This window comes from Ostrea edulis, chromosome 1, assembly GCF_947568905.1.
Source record: "Ostrea edulis chromosome 1, xbOstEdul1.1, whole genome shotgun sequence".
Taxonomy (NCBI): Eukaryota; Metazoa; Mollusca; class Bivalvia; order Ostreida; family Ostreidae; genus Ostrea; species Ostrea edulis.
In genome coordinates this window covers 82367033-82384284 of record NC_079164.1, presented here as the reverse complement: position 1 = coordinate 82384284, position 17252 = coordinate 82367033, and the positions used below count along the sequence as shown (strand labels likewise).

General features: G+C 34.5%; 1 protein-coding gene across 46 annotated transcripts in view; it reads left to right on the top strand.

The window, feature by feature from the left end:
* The window catches only part of LOC125678520 (myosin heavy chain, skeletal muscle-like), a 75295-nt gene extending 58420 nt beyond the window's left edge, over positions 1-16875 (top strand). For 31 of the 46 annotated variants that reach the window (XM_056163035.1, XM_056163148.1, XM_056163139.1 and 28 more), the window contains 18 exons: positions 1545-1628; positions 1806-1889; positions 3662-3997; positions 4396-4563; positions 5981-6148; positions 6842-6925; positions 7103-7270; positions 7384-7467; positions 7603-7770; positions 7943-8115; positions 8329-8361; positions 8650-8691; positions 8959-9052; positions 9214-9284; positions 9421-9523; positions 9659-9847; positions 10084-10134; positions 11688-12320. In XM_056163035.1, coding sequence (XP_056019010.1) covers positions 1545-1628; positions 1806-1889; positions 3662-3997; positions 4396-4563; positions 5981-6148; positions 6842-6925; positions 7103-7270; positions 7384-7467; positions 7603-7770; positions 7943-8115; positions 8329-8361; positions 8650-8691; positions 8959-9052; positions 9214-9284; positions 9421-9523; positions 9659-9847; positions 10084-10134; positions 11688-11906 — 2319 coding nt within the window. In that variant the 3' untranslated portion in view covers positions 11907-12320. Of the gene's footprint in view, positions 1-1544; positions 1629-1805; positions 1890-3661; positions 3998-4395; positions 4564-5980; positions 6149-6841; positions 6926-7102; positions 7271-7383; positions 7468-7602; positions 7771-7942; positions 8116-8328; positions 8362-8649; positions 8692-8958; positions 9053-9213; positions 9285-9420; positions 9524-9658; positions 9848-10083; positions 10135-10509; positions 10555-11687; positions 12321-15490 lie in introns of those variants that run through there. The other 15 variants (XM_048917085.2, XM_056163174.1, XM_048917077.2 and 12 more) reach the window with 12 other exon arrangements.
* The last annotated feature ends 377 nt before the right edge of the window (positions 16876-17252 follow it).

Sequence of the window (17252 nt, the reverse complement as noted above, 5' to 3'; positions counted from 1 at the left end):
TTTAGAGTTGTAAACATAATTTACTAGATCAGATAAAGTGAGAATCTATAGAAAAGCAACCAAGCAAACATATCATCAGGCTTTTTAAACCCTATCACCCAATTTCCTCTGTTAAATGCAAAGAGACATGGTGGTGAATTCTAAAATATACCGACTGAATGCTTGCTCAATGATTAGATAGGGTAGCAGGTTTTTGTCACTCTGAATTGATAGATAATACCCTCTACAGACAAGTAAGGCCCTACTGAAGTAGCAACGGAGTCCTTTTCAAATTCCACAGTTGTATAAATGACAAGGGCTCTTGGTGTGGCCAAAATCGGATTTACTTGAAATTGTCGGGGATTAACATAAACATCTGCTTGTCATTTAAAATCAATTTAAATTGAGTTTTTTACTTTGGTAAAAGTAGCAGAAACTTCAGAATTTGGGATTTTTTTCTTAGGAAATGAAGAATGTGAATGCACTATGAATTGGATGTAAAATAGCATGTCATTGTGGGTCTGGGTAAAAGACATGTGTTAATTGGATTGCTGAAACTGTTACAGACCTATTGAATTCAGAATGGAAACGAGACATTATATGGATTATTAGTTACATGTATATAGAAAAGATGGGAAATCTATTTTCTTTCTGCGACAGCATAGAATTTAAAATGATGAGAGGTCATTCAAAGTGAAAATAAAGGACACTGAGGATTGTAATTTTCTAAATGCTTGACAGTGTGACAAATTAGGGAGCTGGTGTTAAATCCAGCATAGTCCGAGGACTACGAAACAAGCATGTGAGAAGACAGCCCTACCTTTTATCTATGTGATAATTACCTTTTTTCGTGGATTATTTCATAAAGGTTGAAGAATGAGAGAAAACATGATGTTCAATAGTGTAGCGGTTCTCCGGTAGCTTTGATTTAAAGAGCTAAAAATCAGATGCCACTTAAACTCTTAAAATTGGTTGTTAATATTGACTGTGGTGATTGAGGAGTCCAATTTTTTCCGACTCAACAGTAAAAGTAAACATTGCTGAAAGTGACTGAGAATTGCGTATTAGTTCGTTATAATTACAGGAGCTATTTCATCCTCTGATCACAAGGCCTGTTCTAAACCAGTTCTAGTCCATGGTCATACATGTACTACATTTTACCTACTGTTTGTCTTTGATGTTAGTTTTTTGTGTGGCCATTAAATCACCTTATAGTGGAAATGTGTCAGACCTCGAATTTCCTTGCATTGTGCATTTTCTTTTCCAATGTGTTCTGCTGGGATGACGAAATGAAGGCGGATTTACACCCCATTGTTCAAGATTGATGTTTTCCAAATAAATGTTTAAAAATCTGGATTATTGTGTGTGTGATGAATGTTAAATTGGAAACTAACCGGTGCAATATGTCGGACTATGGAAGAGAAAGTTGGAGAGAGAAATTGCCTCATGAAAATTTGGGGGCTAGTACTTTGGAGAAAAGATATGGAGTTAGTCTGAATGAAAGCAATAACTGGAACTTTGGTCTGGAAATGACTATAAGGGAATATGAAAATTCTTTGTTTCAGATTGAAAAATTAGAAGCTAATATCAAAGATTTGAAGTTGGAGGTTAACCATCTACAGAGTGCCAAGCAGAGAGCCGACAATCAGGTAGGGGGTGTTCCCTAATGAAATTAGTGAATATTGAAATTCATTTTTACAATGTTAAAATTATCATTTAGCTGAAATGAATATTTCAAAGCATATACTGAAAGGTTTTGATATATTAAAAACAAATAAAATTTTTGTTGGTTAAAGTACATATAATCAGAATTCACTTTATTTCAGCTATCTGAAGTTCAAAATGAGGCTGAGCATTTGAAATCTGATTTGTCAGATGCTCGATCCCAATACAAAGACTGTGCTCAAGAGGTAAGGGATTATTTGCATAGAGACTGAGATCTTTAAAATTCAGGTGATATAGGTTTAGGATAAGACACACAAAATGTCATTTCATGCAATATTTCAGATGTAAGCTAGGGATATATTGCTGCAACCAATGAACATATTGAAATGCATGTACATAGAATGTCTATGCAGTCAAATCAAATTTCGGTCAACAGCCTTAAAAAGTCAGCTGAGCTTCAGGCAGAGAAACAATTAGTGTGTAAGCCATAAATTCCAGGGGGGAAAGGGGGATTTAGCATTTAGAAGGAAGCAAAACTGTATTGGAATGCATCATAGACAACAGGAAAAGTATTCAGAGTGTGTGAAAAATGAAGTTAGGTCATAAAAACAAATGAAAAAGAGAAGATATTGATTGTATTGACAGGTGTGATGAACTGAATCCTGTGACAGGCGTATACATAAATCTATCTGTCCATCTGACAGGCATTTAAATCTATAGAGGGGTCGGCAAACACTGGCTCATTTGTATGACAGCTTCTTGGTTCTCTCAGAAAACCTAGAGGCCTGGGAATTTTGGCCTCTGCATGATATATTGCGAATGTTGTAGTCTTCACCTGATAGATTTTAACTGCATGATCATTCCTGATTTGATTGTATTCTGACAGTTCAACTAATCTGGGATTATATATGCCTATAGCTCACTGTGACATATTAGATTATTCAAGTACATTTACTAAAATACTTGTACTAACAAATGGTCAATATAAATCCAATAAAATACAAATTGTGATGAAGAATTTTTAGGAAAAATCCTAAATTTATGATACATATATTAAATATTAAATGAGCCATTCTTTAAAAGGGGGGGAGGCTTAAGTAATTCAGTGCTTTAAGTATGACCTAAAGTACAATCCATCAAACTATTAGAGGAATATTGATTGTCATTAAGATATCACAGCCAATCAAAGGTAATAATCATGATGTCACATTTTTTCATTATGACATTTTTTTTAAAACAATGTTGCATAAGATACAGCAGTTTTCTTTTGCTAGGAACCAGGGCTCTACATTAACTTTTTTTCCTACTTGTCCATTTGGACAAGGGACAAAGATGTTTACTTGTCCAAACTTCAACTTCACTTATCTGAAAAAAATTCTAAAAAAGATCTAATATTGTCAACTTAAAAACTGTATTACTTTTTTTTAAATTTTTATACCTGTTTGATTGATTTTTGATAAAAACAACAAACACATAAAACAAAATTTTATCTCAATTTCCTGTCAAATTCTATCAAATGTCAAATGCTATCATTGACTTCGTAAGAACCATGGATGCCTCTTTACAAAGTTGAAAGTACATGTAGTACGCAATAAGTGAACACCGATCCCAATTGAGTGTGACTCAGCTAGTTTACATGGCGATTGATATTGGGATCGAAGTTCATTTTTCATGCATTGCTTCCAACTTTGAACTATCGATAAATTTTTCACCAATCGTTCTTTTTATTATTTGGAGATTTCTTTACATAAAAAACACTTGTTCAATCGGACAAGTGCCCATCAATACTCACTTGTTCGAATAAAATTTCCACTGGTACTGGACAAGCGTTAATGTTGAGCCCTGGGAACCGCTCAAATTTATATATCCTATACCATGGCCTATACTAATGTCATACGATATTAGTTTCTTAGTAGATTTATAAAGATAGAAAGAAATCTAACAAAGATGCACTGAATGGAATACCTGGTAGATTGGTAAGCAAAATGTTCTAAAATCCTTTGTGTAAAATTGACAGCTTGCCCATCATGAAGAAAAGTTGATGTTGATGGAACAGAGCTTAAACACCACACAAGACCAACTCAGTCAGAGGGTCACAGAGGTCGTGAGGCATGAGCAGATCAGCAGGAAGCTGCAAGCTGAGCTCAAAACACTGAGGGAGAGGAACACTAGCTATGAGGAGGAGATAGTGGAGCAGAAAGGTATTATCGATAAGCTGAGGAAGGACATGATGGCAGCTAAAGAGGAGTACCACTCAGCTGTCCAGGAGGGGCTAGCTTACAAACAGCAGGCCCATAAAACAGAGGTGGAGCTCAAGGGAGCACGGGAACAGGAACAAATGCTGACAGAGCAGGTGAGATATTTTGTGCCCTGTAGAGCAGGTGAGACATTTTGTGCCCTGTAGAGCAAATATTTTGGTCTGTTTGTTTCTGTCTGTCAGTAACTAGACCGAGCCATAATTATGAACTGGACATCCTGCAGAGTTTACATTTGGTCAGTGTGAAATTCAAAATATTTGGTATTGTCTTAAATTTAAGAACGTAAGAATTTGCTACCACTTTCAATATTATTTTTCCAAACACATCTTGTTTGTTTAGGGTTAAAAGCATCCCACCAATGAATACAGATTCATATAATGCAACTCATAAATGAATGGTTTCCCCAGTATTTCTATTATTGTTGATACTGTTCAAGCTTTCATGTAATACATTGAATGTAGCAAAAATATGGAAACTTTCAATCTTAATGCAGGTGGAGCAACAGGACAACATTTTAACACAGCTACAACAGGAACTAAAGGCGGAAAGAGAGCGTCATGCTGACACAGGACGGCACCTGCAGAAAACCAAGAAATCGAACTGTGATCTACAGGACGACATAGATAACTACCACAAACAAGTTGGAGACCTGGCCACCACGGTAAGTCCCGTACAATGGGGAACAATTATAACTGATATCTCATGTATGGGACACTTCATGTTGACTTATAGGGATAAACCCCCCAAAATCGCGTCCCTTAAAGCCCCAGAATTGTATTCCTTAAAGTCACAGAATCTTGTCCCTTAAAACCCCAGAATCTTGTCCCTTAAAGCTTCAGAATCGTATCCCTTAGAACCGCAGAATCGTGTCCCATAAAGCCACAGAATCGTGTCCTTTACAGTCGCAGAATCATGTCTTTTAAAGCCCCAGAATCGTGTCCCTTAAAACCCCAGAATTGTGTCCCTTAAAGTCCCAGAATTGTGTCCCTTAAAGCCCCAGAATTGTGTCCCTTAAAGTCACAGAATCGTGATCTGTAAAGTCATAGAATTGTGTCCCTTGAAGTCGCAGAATCGTGTCCTTAAAGTCACAGAATCGTGTCCCTTAAAGTCACAGAATCGTGTCCCTTAAAACCCCAAAATCGTGTCCTGTACAGTCACAGAATCGTGTCCTGTACAGTCACAGAATCATGTCCTTAAAGTCACAGAATCGTGTCTGTTAAAGACTTAGAATCATGTTCCTTTTTGGAATTTAGTTTTACAGTGGAATATCAATAGAGATTGATAATTGAACATCATTGTTATATCAGATTAAGGAGAGGGATGAGTTTTACAGTGGAATATCAATAGAGATTGATAATTGAACACCATTTTTGTTATATCAGATTAAGAAGGATGAGTTTTACAGTGGAATATCAATAGAGATTGATAATTGAACACCATTTTTGTTATATCAGATTAAGGAGAAGGATGAGTTTTACAGTGGAATATCAATAGAGATTGATAATTGAACACCATTTTTGTTATATCAGATTAAGAAGGATGAGTTTTACAGTGGAATATCAATAGAGATTGATAATTGAACACCATTTTTGTTATATCAGAGTAAGAAGGATGAGTTTTACAGTGGAATATCAATAGAGATTGATAATTGAACACCATTTTTGTTATATCAGAGTAAGAAGGATGAGTTTTACAGTGGAATATCAATAGAGATTGATAATTGAACACCATTTTTGTTATATCAGATTAAGAAGGATGAGTTTTACAGTGGAATATCAATAGAGATTGATAATTGAACACCATTTTTGTTATATCAGAGTAAGAAGGATGAGTTTTACAGTGGAATATCAATAGAGATTGATAATAAGAAGGATGAGTTTTACAGTGGAATATCAATAGAGATTGATAATTGAACATCATTGTTATATCAGATTAAGGAGAAGGATGAGTTTTACAGTGGAATATCAATAGAGATTGATAATCGAACATCATTTTTGTTATATCAGATTAAGGAGGATGAGTTTTACAGTGGAATATCAATAGAGATTGATAATCGAACATCATTTTTGTTATATCAGATTAAGGAGAAGGATGAGCTGCTGTCAAACATCAGAGCAGAATTGGAGTCTCTTCAACAGAGACAGAGAAACTTGAAAGAGGAGTTTGCGGAGAAGGAAGGACAGCTCAGGGTGGCCAAGATGAATCTACAGACTGCCCAAAAACAGAGCCATCACCATGCTCAAGAGGTTAGTACACATCCATTTTGTTTGCTCACCAAGATTTCACTATGTTAGCTTAACTGAACCATTAGCTCCAGTCAGCTCTTCTGATGGAAATCTCTGTGTATGTTTTGTCTTTCCATCAGACAAACTTTTCTTGTTTCACAACTTCATGTCTAGTTTGTTAGACTTGATACAGGTGTTCTAGTCGATTTGAAGATGTGTTATTTCTGTTTATAGTGAATGGCCACAGTGAATCCTAATTGATTGAGAGAAAATAATCTTATTTTCATAATAAAACACAAAGATCACAGCAAATCTAATCCTATAGAGGTCCTGAAGAAGTACTGTTAAAATGGCTGTTGTGGTGGTGTCAGATTTGATAAGCTATTCTTGCAGATGTTTACATGTGGCAAAGAAACCTTCTATGCCACTAACATCTTATGGTCCCACTGTAGAGTCTGAGAAAAGATTGATATCTGAATTCTGTGTGGTTGTGACTTCACCCTCTCCATGCAATTATATACAGAATTCAATGTGCCCCATGTTCCTTGTGTCATTAATACATGTATAATGTTCACTATTTGATAGTATGACATTCTTGGGAATCTTTGGGACATCTGTGACTGCATGTACCATTACTAATTATAATTTAACCAGCCACTGTTGGAGGAAAACATTTGAACAATATGAAATCCAGTCCTTTATTTCATTTCATAGATTACCAGATATGAAGAGACTCTTATGCAAATGCAGAATGACCTCGAAAAAGCTCAGGAACAATTCAGGAAAACACATGCTGAGGTAGAGTATTTTCAAGTGCTTTGATAATCTATGGCATTAGTAAGATGTATATGTAACAAGACGTGTATCTGTAAGTGGTAGAAAGAAGGATCTTTTAATAGTATGCTGTTTAAGTAAGAATTAGATGTTGGCATTTGGACATAAAAAGTTGATTTTATAAACGCGTGACATTTTCAGTTGCTGGACAATGAGCAGCGGGTCCATGACCTGAAAGTCCAGTTAACAACTGTTCAAGGTCACCATAAGGAATCCATGGATCAGCTTGGAGAAAAATCTCGCCAGGTGGCAGCACTCAAAACTGACCTTGCCAAAGGACAACAACAAAACCAGTCGTTGAATGACGAAGTAGGTTCAAACTTGTAAAATATTGTTCAGCTGATTTCAAAATTCCTATTAATGGTTTAGTAAGGTTAATGAGTAATTTTATTATAGAATTTATTTATTTTTCTTTGTTTTAGTTACATGCATTGGAGGATAAAATGAGAATGTTAAGTGGAGACTGCAAGAAGCTGCAGGAAATAAAGAAAATATCAGAGGATGAGGTGAGATTTCTTTTGGAAAACAGCTATGGAGGACATGACTGTAAAATAAATATTCTGTATGGTTTCAAAACCAAATTTCTTTAAAAAAAAAAAAAAGAAAAGAAAGAAAAGTGATACTCAAATGTATTTTGTCAGATCCGAGCCTTTGAGATGAAATACCAAGATCTTCAACAAGAGCTGATGAATACCCAGGACAAAGGCAGACAGAGTCTTCAGGAACTCTCTGCAAGGGAAGAAGAAATAGTGGTCCTAAAAATAGAACTTAGCAACCTGCAGGAAAAGTATAAGATCACAATAGATGAGGTACATCTATAACAGACACTTTTCTATTCTTTGGAGAGATTGTGTTTGTGTCAGTGATTTGTATACAAATAAAATGAACATAAGTATATTTGTCCATTCCATTTCCATGTTGTTCTTGTAATGATAAATGATTATAACTGCAGTTCAATCTTTCTCATGTCATATTTTCCAGCTTGACAAAAGGAAGGGTGATCATGATTTCCTCCAATATAACTATCATTGTTCGGGAGAGGAGATACAGTCCCTTCGTAATGCTCTGGAGGAATCTAGGTCAAATGGAGATCGTCTCCACCGAGAGAGCGAACTAGTGGTTCAGAATGTCAACACGTGGGTGCAGGAACAAAAGTAAGATTTACGATTTTAGTGTCACAATGTAGTTCTGATATTAAGTTTTACAGCTTTCACTTCTCATTGAAAGAATTTTCTCATTGAACATCTCAAATAATATTTCATTAAGGTTAAATTTTACATTGCATGGCATGTTTTTACAAGTCATAGATCTATAACAATCTGCAAATTAAAATCCTGTTTAATGCATGTGTTTGAATTGCTTCACAGGCTTGCAAATGAAAAACTGGGCAACAAGATTAGGTAAATAAATGCACTTGACGTTTGACCAAGAACACTTTATGTATCAAGAAAAAGCACTCTTAACAGATACTGTATTCAAAGTACATGTGTACCAGTATTTAGTTTAATTTTAAGCATTTTTCTCTCTACCATTGAGGCACTGAGCATGACTTAAACAATGTCATAAGCATGAAATCAGCATGCACTAGTTGTGGTAAAAAGTAACAAAACGTCATGGAGACAAGCCAATGCTGTTCAATTTCTAACTGAATCCAGATTCCTATAGTTTTGTTTTTTGTGGTATTTCAGAGAGCAGAGCAAGGCTATAATGACTTTGACATCCGAAAAAGAGTAAGTATCTGACATGGGGAACTCTAGAGTTGGGGTCAAATGGGTAAACAAAAGATGAGGGCAAGCATAAAATGGGGTTAAACATGAAAACTGGCGAACATAAAACATGAACAGACATTAAAATGGGTGAATATGAAACGGGAGCAGGCATATCCCTATATACAGTAGCAAGTCTCCAAGTCTTAGATGTAAGCTATGTAGAACTTTTAAAATTCTGTACTGAAATGAAGAATATGTGTAATACTTTGTTCATGCCAATCTATTTAGGCAACTGCTTGATCAAGTCGCACAACTGCAGAAACAGAGCAACAAAATGAAAATAGAGTTGGAGGAGAGACGAGACGAATCGGACAGATTTAAGGTCAGTCATCAACAGATCTGTTCAGAAACAAATTTCATTTAATGCAGTTCATCACCTTATTTGTTGTAAAACAGATTATACACAATATACATGCATGAGCATCTGTGAAAGAAAGGGGGAGGATGGAGATAGAATTGATGAATTGGGAATTTTAATTTTAGGCATTACAGAATCATTCTTCACACCAGCAAGTTATTCTGAACCAGCTGAGGGCTAGGCTAGAGGATCATGAGTGAGTCGTGGAAATTTTAAAATCATACCCAATGTTCTGTGAGGAATAGATTTGTATAAAAACATTAGGATTTTACATGAAAAGATTTTAAGTGATGCCATTTTCCCTCATTGAATTCATTTTTGTTTTTATTCAGACATGATCAGGATCAAGAAGTTCAAAGTAAAATAGCAACTATAGAAGACCTCCATTCTAGACTGAAACTGAACATCGACAACATTCAGCAACTCAATCAGCAGGTAGGCAGAATGGAGGATGTTTGTACAAGTCAAATTGTCAAGTTTTATTTACCTCTAGATTTCAATGTCATTATAACAAAAGCAGACTACCCTATTTTACATTGCGTAATGTAATTGTTTTTTTACACTTTCCAGCTAAGTAATTTACAGAAAGAGAACCATCGTCTGCGGAATGACTTTGATCGGGAGATGTCCTCCAGACAGACGTTAGAATTACAGGTGGAGAGCAAGGAGCAGACGATTAGCAGCCTCAAGTCTCAGCTGGAGGCAAAACGTCACCTCCTGATCGAGAACAGCTCACCACTCAAAGACTTCGACAAACCTGTAAGTACTCAATCTTATGTCAGTTACGAGAACAATCACTGATCATTTATTGTGTTAACTTCAACATCCATTCACAGAGCTTTTGATATTTGCCCTTAATCAAGAGATACCTGATGCATATATGTTTTAAAGTAAAAATTCTTCTTCCTTCGGGTTTTTTTTTTTGGATGCATTTTTAAAAGAATTGTATATCTGACATTTGAATAATATGATATGTAATGTGATTCTGTCATTAGCGGAGCCCTGTTAGTAAGAGATCAAAACGCAAGTCTCAAGCCACTAGCCCTGTAAGACTCGGTTGAATCTGCGTTGCTATGTCATTGTCAACTGCTTGTTGTTTGTTTTCATAAGTAACAAAGGTTTTAGTAAGCTTTATCTACTTCTTTTTTATGACAACAAAAGAATGATTGATTAATTTAGAAGCATCAAAATCATTAACAGTTGTTTTTTTAAAGTCATTTCTGCTGCAAGCTTTACTATAAATGCAAATCATAGTTTCATTGTTGAAGCATTAAATTATTTTATTGAATCCCCTTTCACAAATTTTCAGCCTCTTTCCAACATGATGCTATGCATTATGGGTAGAGCTTGTAGCAGCTGAGTGTGTGATCTTGAATAGTGTTTATAGGCTAGGGTTAGATGTTTTGTGTGAATGATTTCAGGATGATAAAAAAGACAAAATAATGAGGGGCGGAATTATTGACAAGGTATCATATATGACAGACTTGAGCATATATCCTACCTATATACCTGGCTTTGGCAGAGTAGATAAGTTGTAGTAAAAAAGGACATGAAGATGTATTTCTAAATGTCAGTTCCTTTCCTCTGGTGTCAATGAATACTATTTGTGTCTCCTAAGAATTCATTTTGGTTGTCCTTTTTTCTGCAACTGAAGAGTTACAAGCTGTTAGTTTTCAAATCCAGATACTCTCTTGGAATACATAGATTAATCAGAAATTCACTCATCATTTTGTGCATGAAAGTTATGTGTCATTACCGTAAACCTACTGTATACATGTATGTCTAATTGTTTTAATTACTAGCAGGTAATCAATTTCAATTATTTAGTCTCCAAATACTGAAACAGATGCATAGAAAAATGCCAGCTTCTACTAATATGCATAAGTACATTAGCAAGAAAACCCATTGATTGAATTATAGTAGGTTTACAGTATCTCATTTAAAACTGTATCATGTTACTGTAGTTTATAGATAATTCATGCACAAAGATAACACATTTAACTTCTGCAAGAAGTGACAGTTTTTACAATGGCAAGTAAGCTTTTAAAATTGCTGTCTGCCAGTATTAAAGCAGAATGTTGATCTTCTATAAAAAGCAAGCACATGCATGTTTAACATGTGACATGTAGTTTGAGTGAAAATTTCTAAAAGAAGACATATTATTCTGTCCTTTCAACACAGAAGGATATTAGTAGTGCTCTTTGTGCCCTTATTGCAGAAGAATGTGCATCTTTGTGATGACATTAATTACATATTAACATAGAAGATCAATTCCGTTATAGATTTGCACCAATCTAATTAATGTTTTGGATTCACTTCCAATGGAAGCAGATCCAAAATATCTAATTTCAATTAGATTGAGATTTGCACAAAATTATATCTTTCTTATAGAATAGGAAAACACTGTTGCTTAATGCACATTCTGATAAATTATAATGCCCTTAAGCCTTCATATGGCAAACACAGATATTTAAATGTTGTTTTCATGTACATATACATTAGTTTTTAATTTCATATTCATCATGAATTACATTCATAATTAAAATCCACTGTTAGTTGTTTATGATTTTATATGAAGGGGTTACTATTTTTATTGTAGCAAAGAGCCTTTGGTAAAGGGCTAGAGGATGCTGGGATATCTGATCCACATGCTTTAGACAAAAATTACTGGATCCAGAGAGTGGGGGAGGTAAGTCTGGAAATTAGGATAGTGTACTCAAAACCAACAAAATATGTTGTATCCAGAAAAAAGATGGAATATTTGACGTATTTTAGTGAAGTGCTTTCATTTAGCACAACATACTGCCTAGTAATATGAGTTCAACTGAGCTGAAGGTTTCTGGTCGCAGTTTATCTGTTTATTATTTGATGGCCTGTTTTTCAACTTTTTGAAAACCATAAGACAATTTTAATCTGGCTGTGCACAAATTTGACAAAACATCAAAGTGTAGCCTTTAAGGTAGCTCCATCCTCATGTAAATGGTTCAAAGTGTAAAAACTATTAATTTCCACTTAATATACTTTGATTTAATCACCAACCAAAGACAATGTGTATGTTGCCACCTTTTTAGCTCTTCTGAGCCAAAGGCTCAAAGAGCTAATGCTATGGCCATTTGTGCGGTGTGCGTAAACTTTTTAGAAAAAGGGCTATAACTCAAGAACCCCTTGGCCAATTCTTTTCAAATTTGTTACAGGGTATCATTGGTCCAAGGGCTTTCATACATACTAAATAGAGGGATGTGACCCTTTAACAAGGGGAGATAATCAGGAAAATACAAACAAAAGTAGTGGTTGCTAAAAAATCTTCTTCTCAAGAACCACAGGGCAGATTATCACCAAACTTACACATAAGGATGAGGATATGTTGTAGATTAAAAATTGTTCAAGGCATTACCCTGGGGCAAAGGGCGTGGTCTCAAGGTCACTTCAAAGTTGACCTAAATTAAAAAAAATTTTAAATTCCTTAAATCTTAGATATTTTAGTCATTGTAAGGACTAGGATCATCAAATTTTGACAGTTGATGCATCTTAGGACCTTGTGTCAAGTTGTCTCAAAAGTAGGTCACGGTGACCTACTTTTTGAATTTTGCAGGTATTTATTTTAAAATTAATTTTGATGCATATCTTGGACACTTTGAAGCCTATGATCATCAAAACTTGTCAGTTGGTGGATCATGGGACCTTGAAATGCGTCAACTAAAAAATAGGTCACCGTGACCTACTTTCTGAATTTTATGGCTTATCATTTATAGATATATTTTAAGTTGTTATTTCAAATACCGAGAGGTTTAGAATCATCAAATCTTGTAAGTTGATGCATCTTGAGGCCTTGAAACATATTTATAAAAAAAAGTAGGTCACAGTGACCTACTTTTTGAATTTTGCAGATATTCAAATTTCACATTTTCAATTTTAGATGCATATTTTGGGCACTGTAAAACCTAGGATCATCAAACTTTGTCAGTTGATGCGTCTTCAGTCTTCGGTTTGTGTCGACCAAAAAGTAGGTCACCGTGACCTACTTTTGGTATTTGACAGCTAAATTACTATATTTCAGACACTATTTGACCTACAATCATCAAACTTTGTCAGTTGATGCATCTTGAGTCTTCGGAGTGTATCGACCAAAAAGTAGGTCACTGTGACCTACTTTTGGCATTTGACAGTTATATTTATATATTTCAGTCACTAATTGCCCTACAATCATCAAACTTTGACAGTTGATGCATCTTGTGTCAACGGAGTGTGTCGACCAAAAGTAGGTCACCTTGACCTACTTTTGGAATTTGACGGCTATATTTATATATTTCAGATACTATTTGACCTACAGTCATCAAACTTTGTCAGTTGATGGGTCTTGCATGTTCGAAGGGTTTCGACCAAAAAGTAGGTCAACTTGACCTACTTTTGGAATTGGACACCTATATTTATATATTTCAGATACTATTTGACCTACAGTCATCAAACTTTGTCAGTTGATGCGTCTTGCATGTTCAAAGGGTGTTGACCAAAAAGTAGGTCACCTTGACCTACTTTTGGAATTGGACGGCTATATTTATATAATTCAGATACTATTTGACCTACAGTCATCAAACTTTGTCAGTTGTTGGGTCTTGCATGTTTGAAGGGTCTTGACGAAAAAAATAGGTCACCTTGACCTACTTTTGGAATTTGACGGCTATATTTATATATTTCAGATACTATTTGACCTACAGTCATCAAACTTTGTCAGTTGATGGGTCTTGCATGTTCGGAGTTCGCTGACCAAAAAGTAGGTCACCATGACCTATGATTGGAATTTGACAGCTATATTTCAATATTCAGATACTAATTGGCTTAAAATCATCAAACTTTGTCAGTTGATATTTCTTGGGTTCTCAAAATGTGTAGACCAAAAAGTAGGTCACATTGACCTACTTTTTTGAATTCTTAGGATTTAACTAAAGATTTAGAATACTAAGAGGCTAAGAATAGAAATGGTTGGGTTGTACAATTTATCAGAAGAGCGATTCTAGGCCCTTGGGCCTCTTGTTAAAGATGTCATACATATTAAACTAGAAGTATATGTCAACATCAGAAAATTCACAATTTCATTAAAAAGAATATTAGAAATATGTAAAAATTTGTTACAATGACCAATTTCTAATGTCAACAGTTTAAAAAAACTGCTACTTTATAGATATGTATAAATAAGCTATGGATATGAGGGAAATCATCGTATGATAGACATACAGTAGAGAAAATACCAGCATAGGAGTTATTGCCCTTGACAACATTTTAAAATTGATTATTTATTGAAAATATATAATCTTTTTCAGTATCAATTGTTTACCAGATTTATTATTTTATCCAGTGTATAAAATTCCTCCAAAAGATATATTTCTACCATGTGCTAAGTTTGATGAAATAAAGATTTTGCAAAAGCCTATGACATCACGTGAAGATGGAGCTACCTTAAGGTAGCTCCCAACACTAAAGGTTATACTTTTTATGACACTACATGTACGTCACAAGATAGCTATTTAAAATGTTTTGTGAAATTATTGTATCGATTGAATTGTTTGTCTATCGTCGTAGCTCAATGGTTAAGCATTTGGCTGGTAAACTACAGATCGCGATATCAAACCCACCAGTCATATGTACTGAAATAAATTTTTGAAAATCATGTTTTTTTGTCCAAATTTGCACATTTTCTGTCCTTTTGACAGATTAACTTATCATATATCATCATATTTTTAATGATTAAATCATTTCGTACTGATGTGATAAACTATTCTTGCCATGTCATGTTCCAAGGGGAGATACTTGAGAAATACATGTAGCAAATGATATTTGGACCAAAAATAACATTATGTATGGGAAGACATAGCCTTGTAGTGTAGGATTAATATTGTTCAGACCTCGGGGACTAGGATAGTAGGAATGTCAAATAGACAGGGATAGCAGGCATGCATCATACTGTCATTTTGTCAGGATGAGGTTTACAGCAGGTGTCCCAAGTTTTGCATGGGAATCTTTGAAATACTTTCAAGAAATGGCTTCAGCTTTTGAAAGTAGAGTGAAAGGCTCTTAATGTAGAGTAGATTTTACTTTTTTTTATAGTTAGATTGATATCTCCATTTGAGCGAACATTTGGTGACTTGGGTGAGCGATTTCACCCTCTTGCCTCCTGTTTAAGAAATTTGAACTTTTGTTACCATGCTTAATGTTGGTCAGGTTGTTAGGTGATACGTGGAAGATCACTTTTGGGTGACTGTTTCTAAAAATAGATTGTAATTTAGGGGTTCTGAATGATAATTCAAACATTTTGACACATTAATCTATATTTGAATAAGGTCCCTATTGAAAATTGACTGGTAATGCTAGCTGAAAATGTTTTCAAACAATTGTATGTTTCAACAGAGATACCCAGACGGCCATTAGATTAGTGTATGTATCTTATGGTGTGATTCTAATGTAGTACTGTTGTTGTAATGAAGTCATGTATTCAGCAAGGAGAGGACCACATCGCTTAAACTAATCCTAAGAATGTGTTTAACAAATCTTAATTCAACAGCATAATGGGAAATAATTCTTTGTGATATTGCTGTACATTGATAACTAGGTTTTATAACAATATTAATAATGACTGTTCTGCTTGTCTTTTTTTCTTCATTTTTTGTGTGCAAAGATTGAATATTGGAGAGTTATTTAGGCATAGTAAAAGGTTTAAAGCTACATATGTACTAAGAAAATGACAAAATGATATTGAAAACTAACATTGTATCTCTGAGATGAATAATTATTTTACTTAAAATTTCAGCTTTCTATCCAGTTGCAGCAAAGCAGTGAATACTGGGCAGACAAAGTTCGTGACCTCTCATCCCAACTGGGCAAGTCCCGATCAACAATTAGCCAGTCACCAAAACCTCGATAATTTAACGATGTTTAATGTGTGTGTTTACTCAAAGTTTACCGTCCTCTAGAACTAGTCTCTTAGGACTGCGGTTGTCAGTTTTATCTCTATAGCCAACAGTTAGAGGAGTTTGATCATGAATGAGTGTGTAGAGAAAGCAGAATGTGTTTACAGGATCACCGTAAATCCAAGGCGAAATTTATCTGTTTACAGGATCACCGTAAATCCAAGGCTAAATTGATTGATATAGCTGCCAGTCATCAAATGTTTTATTTATAGATATATTTTTTTGCATGTATGATATTTTTCTTTATTCTCTACAACATTTTATGAGATATTGATGACTAATGATCAACATTTCTCATTTTGCCGTCCATTTTTTAGCTTTTTACCGTGATGCTAAAATAAGATATAGCAACAAATTTATGAAATTAAATTTGCCATGATGAATTTTCTACATATGGCAGCATAGCATTTGTGCAGTATTATATTGCATCACGTATATAGTTTACTGATAAAGAAGTGTCTGGTAATGAAGCATTCCACAAACATTTTGTGTTACTCTTCAGTAAGACTATACTCTGTTGTATGAAATGAAAACCTGTGATAAATGACTTTACAATTGTAGCTAGAAATGCTTTTATTTATAAATGTGAGAGATGTATTTACTGTAGACCTGTATAACTGTAACTTATATTTTGCCAGATTTTTGTAAAATACATGTATATGTAGATGGATTTTTTGGAAGTGAAGTATTGTTTTAAGTATTTTGAGATGTAGCACAGCGATTTATTTAACAGAAGTAATTATTTCTCCTGAGAAACATTTGTCTCGCTTTTCATTTATTATATACATACATATTTTTTATGAATAAAGAAATTTGAACTCAAAACTTGCTATTTTAAACCTGTTTAGACAAATATTTAGAGTTGTCGTAATATTTTCATTGACTTACAGCTACATATTGAAATACAGTGAAATAAGCTTGAACTACCATGCAATACGACATGTTATCTGTACATGTCATTATGAGTGAAACTAAGTTAGGATATTTAATTATGACTCAGCAAGTTAAATAATCCTAACAATGATGTGGCTCTCCTCTATTTCTGACATGGGAGGAGGTGGAGGAATGCTGTGTTATTGAAGATATTTTTAATGCTTTATTGAAAATGTTCACTCAAATAGGTAACATTGGATGCTATATTCATGAGATAATTCCATTTTATTGCCACTTATGGAATTCATAAAAATATCTCCCAGCATAAT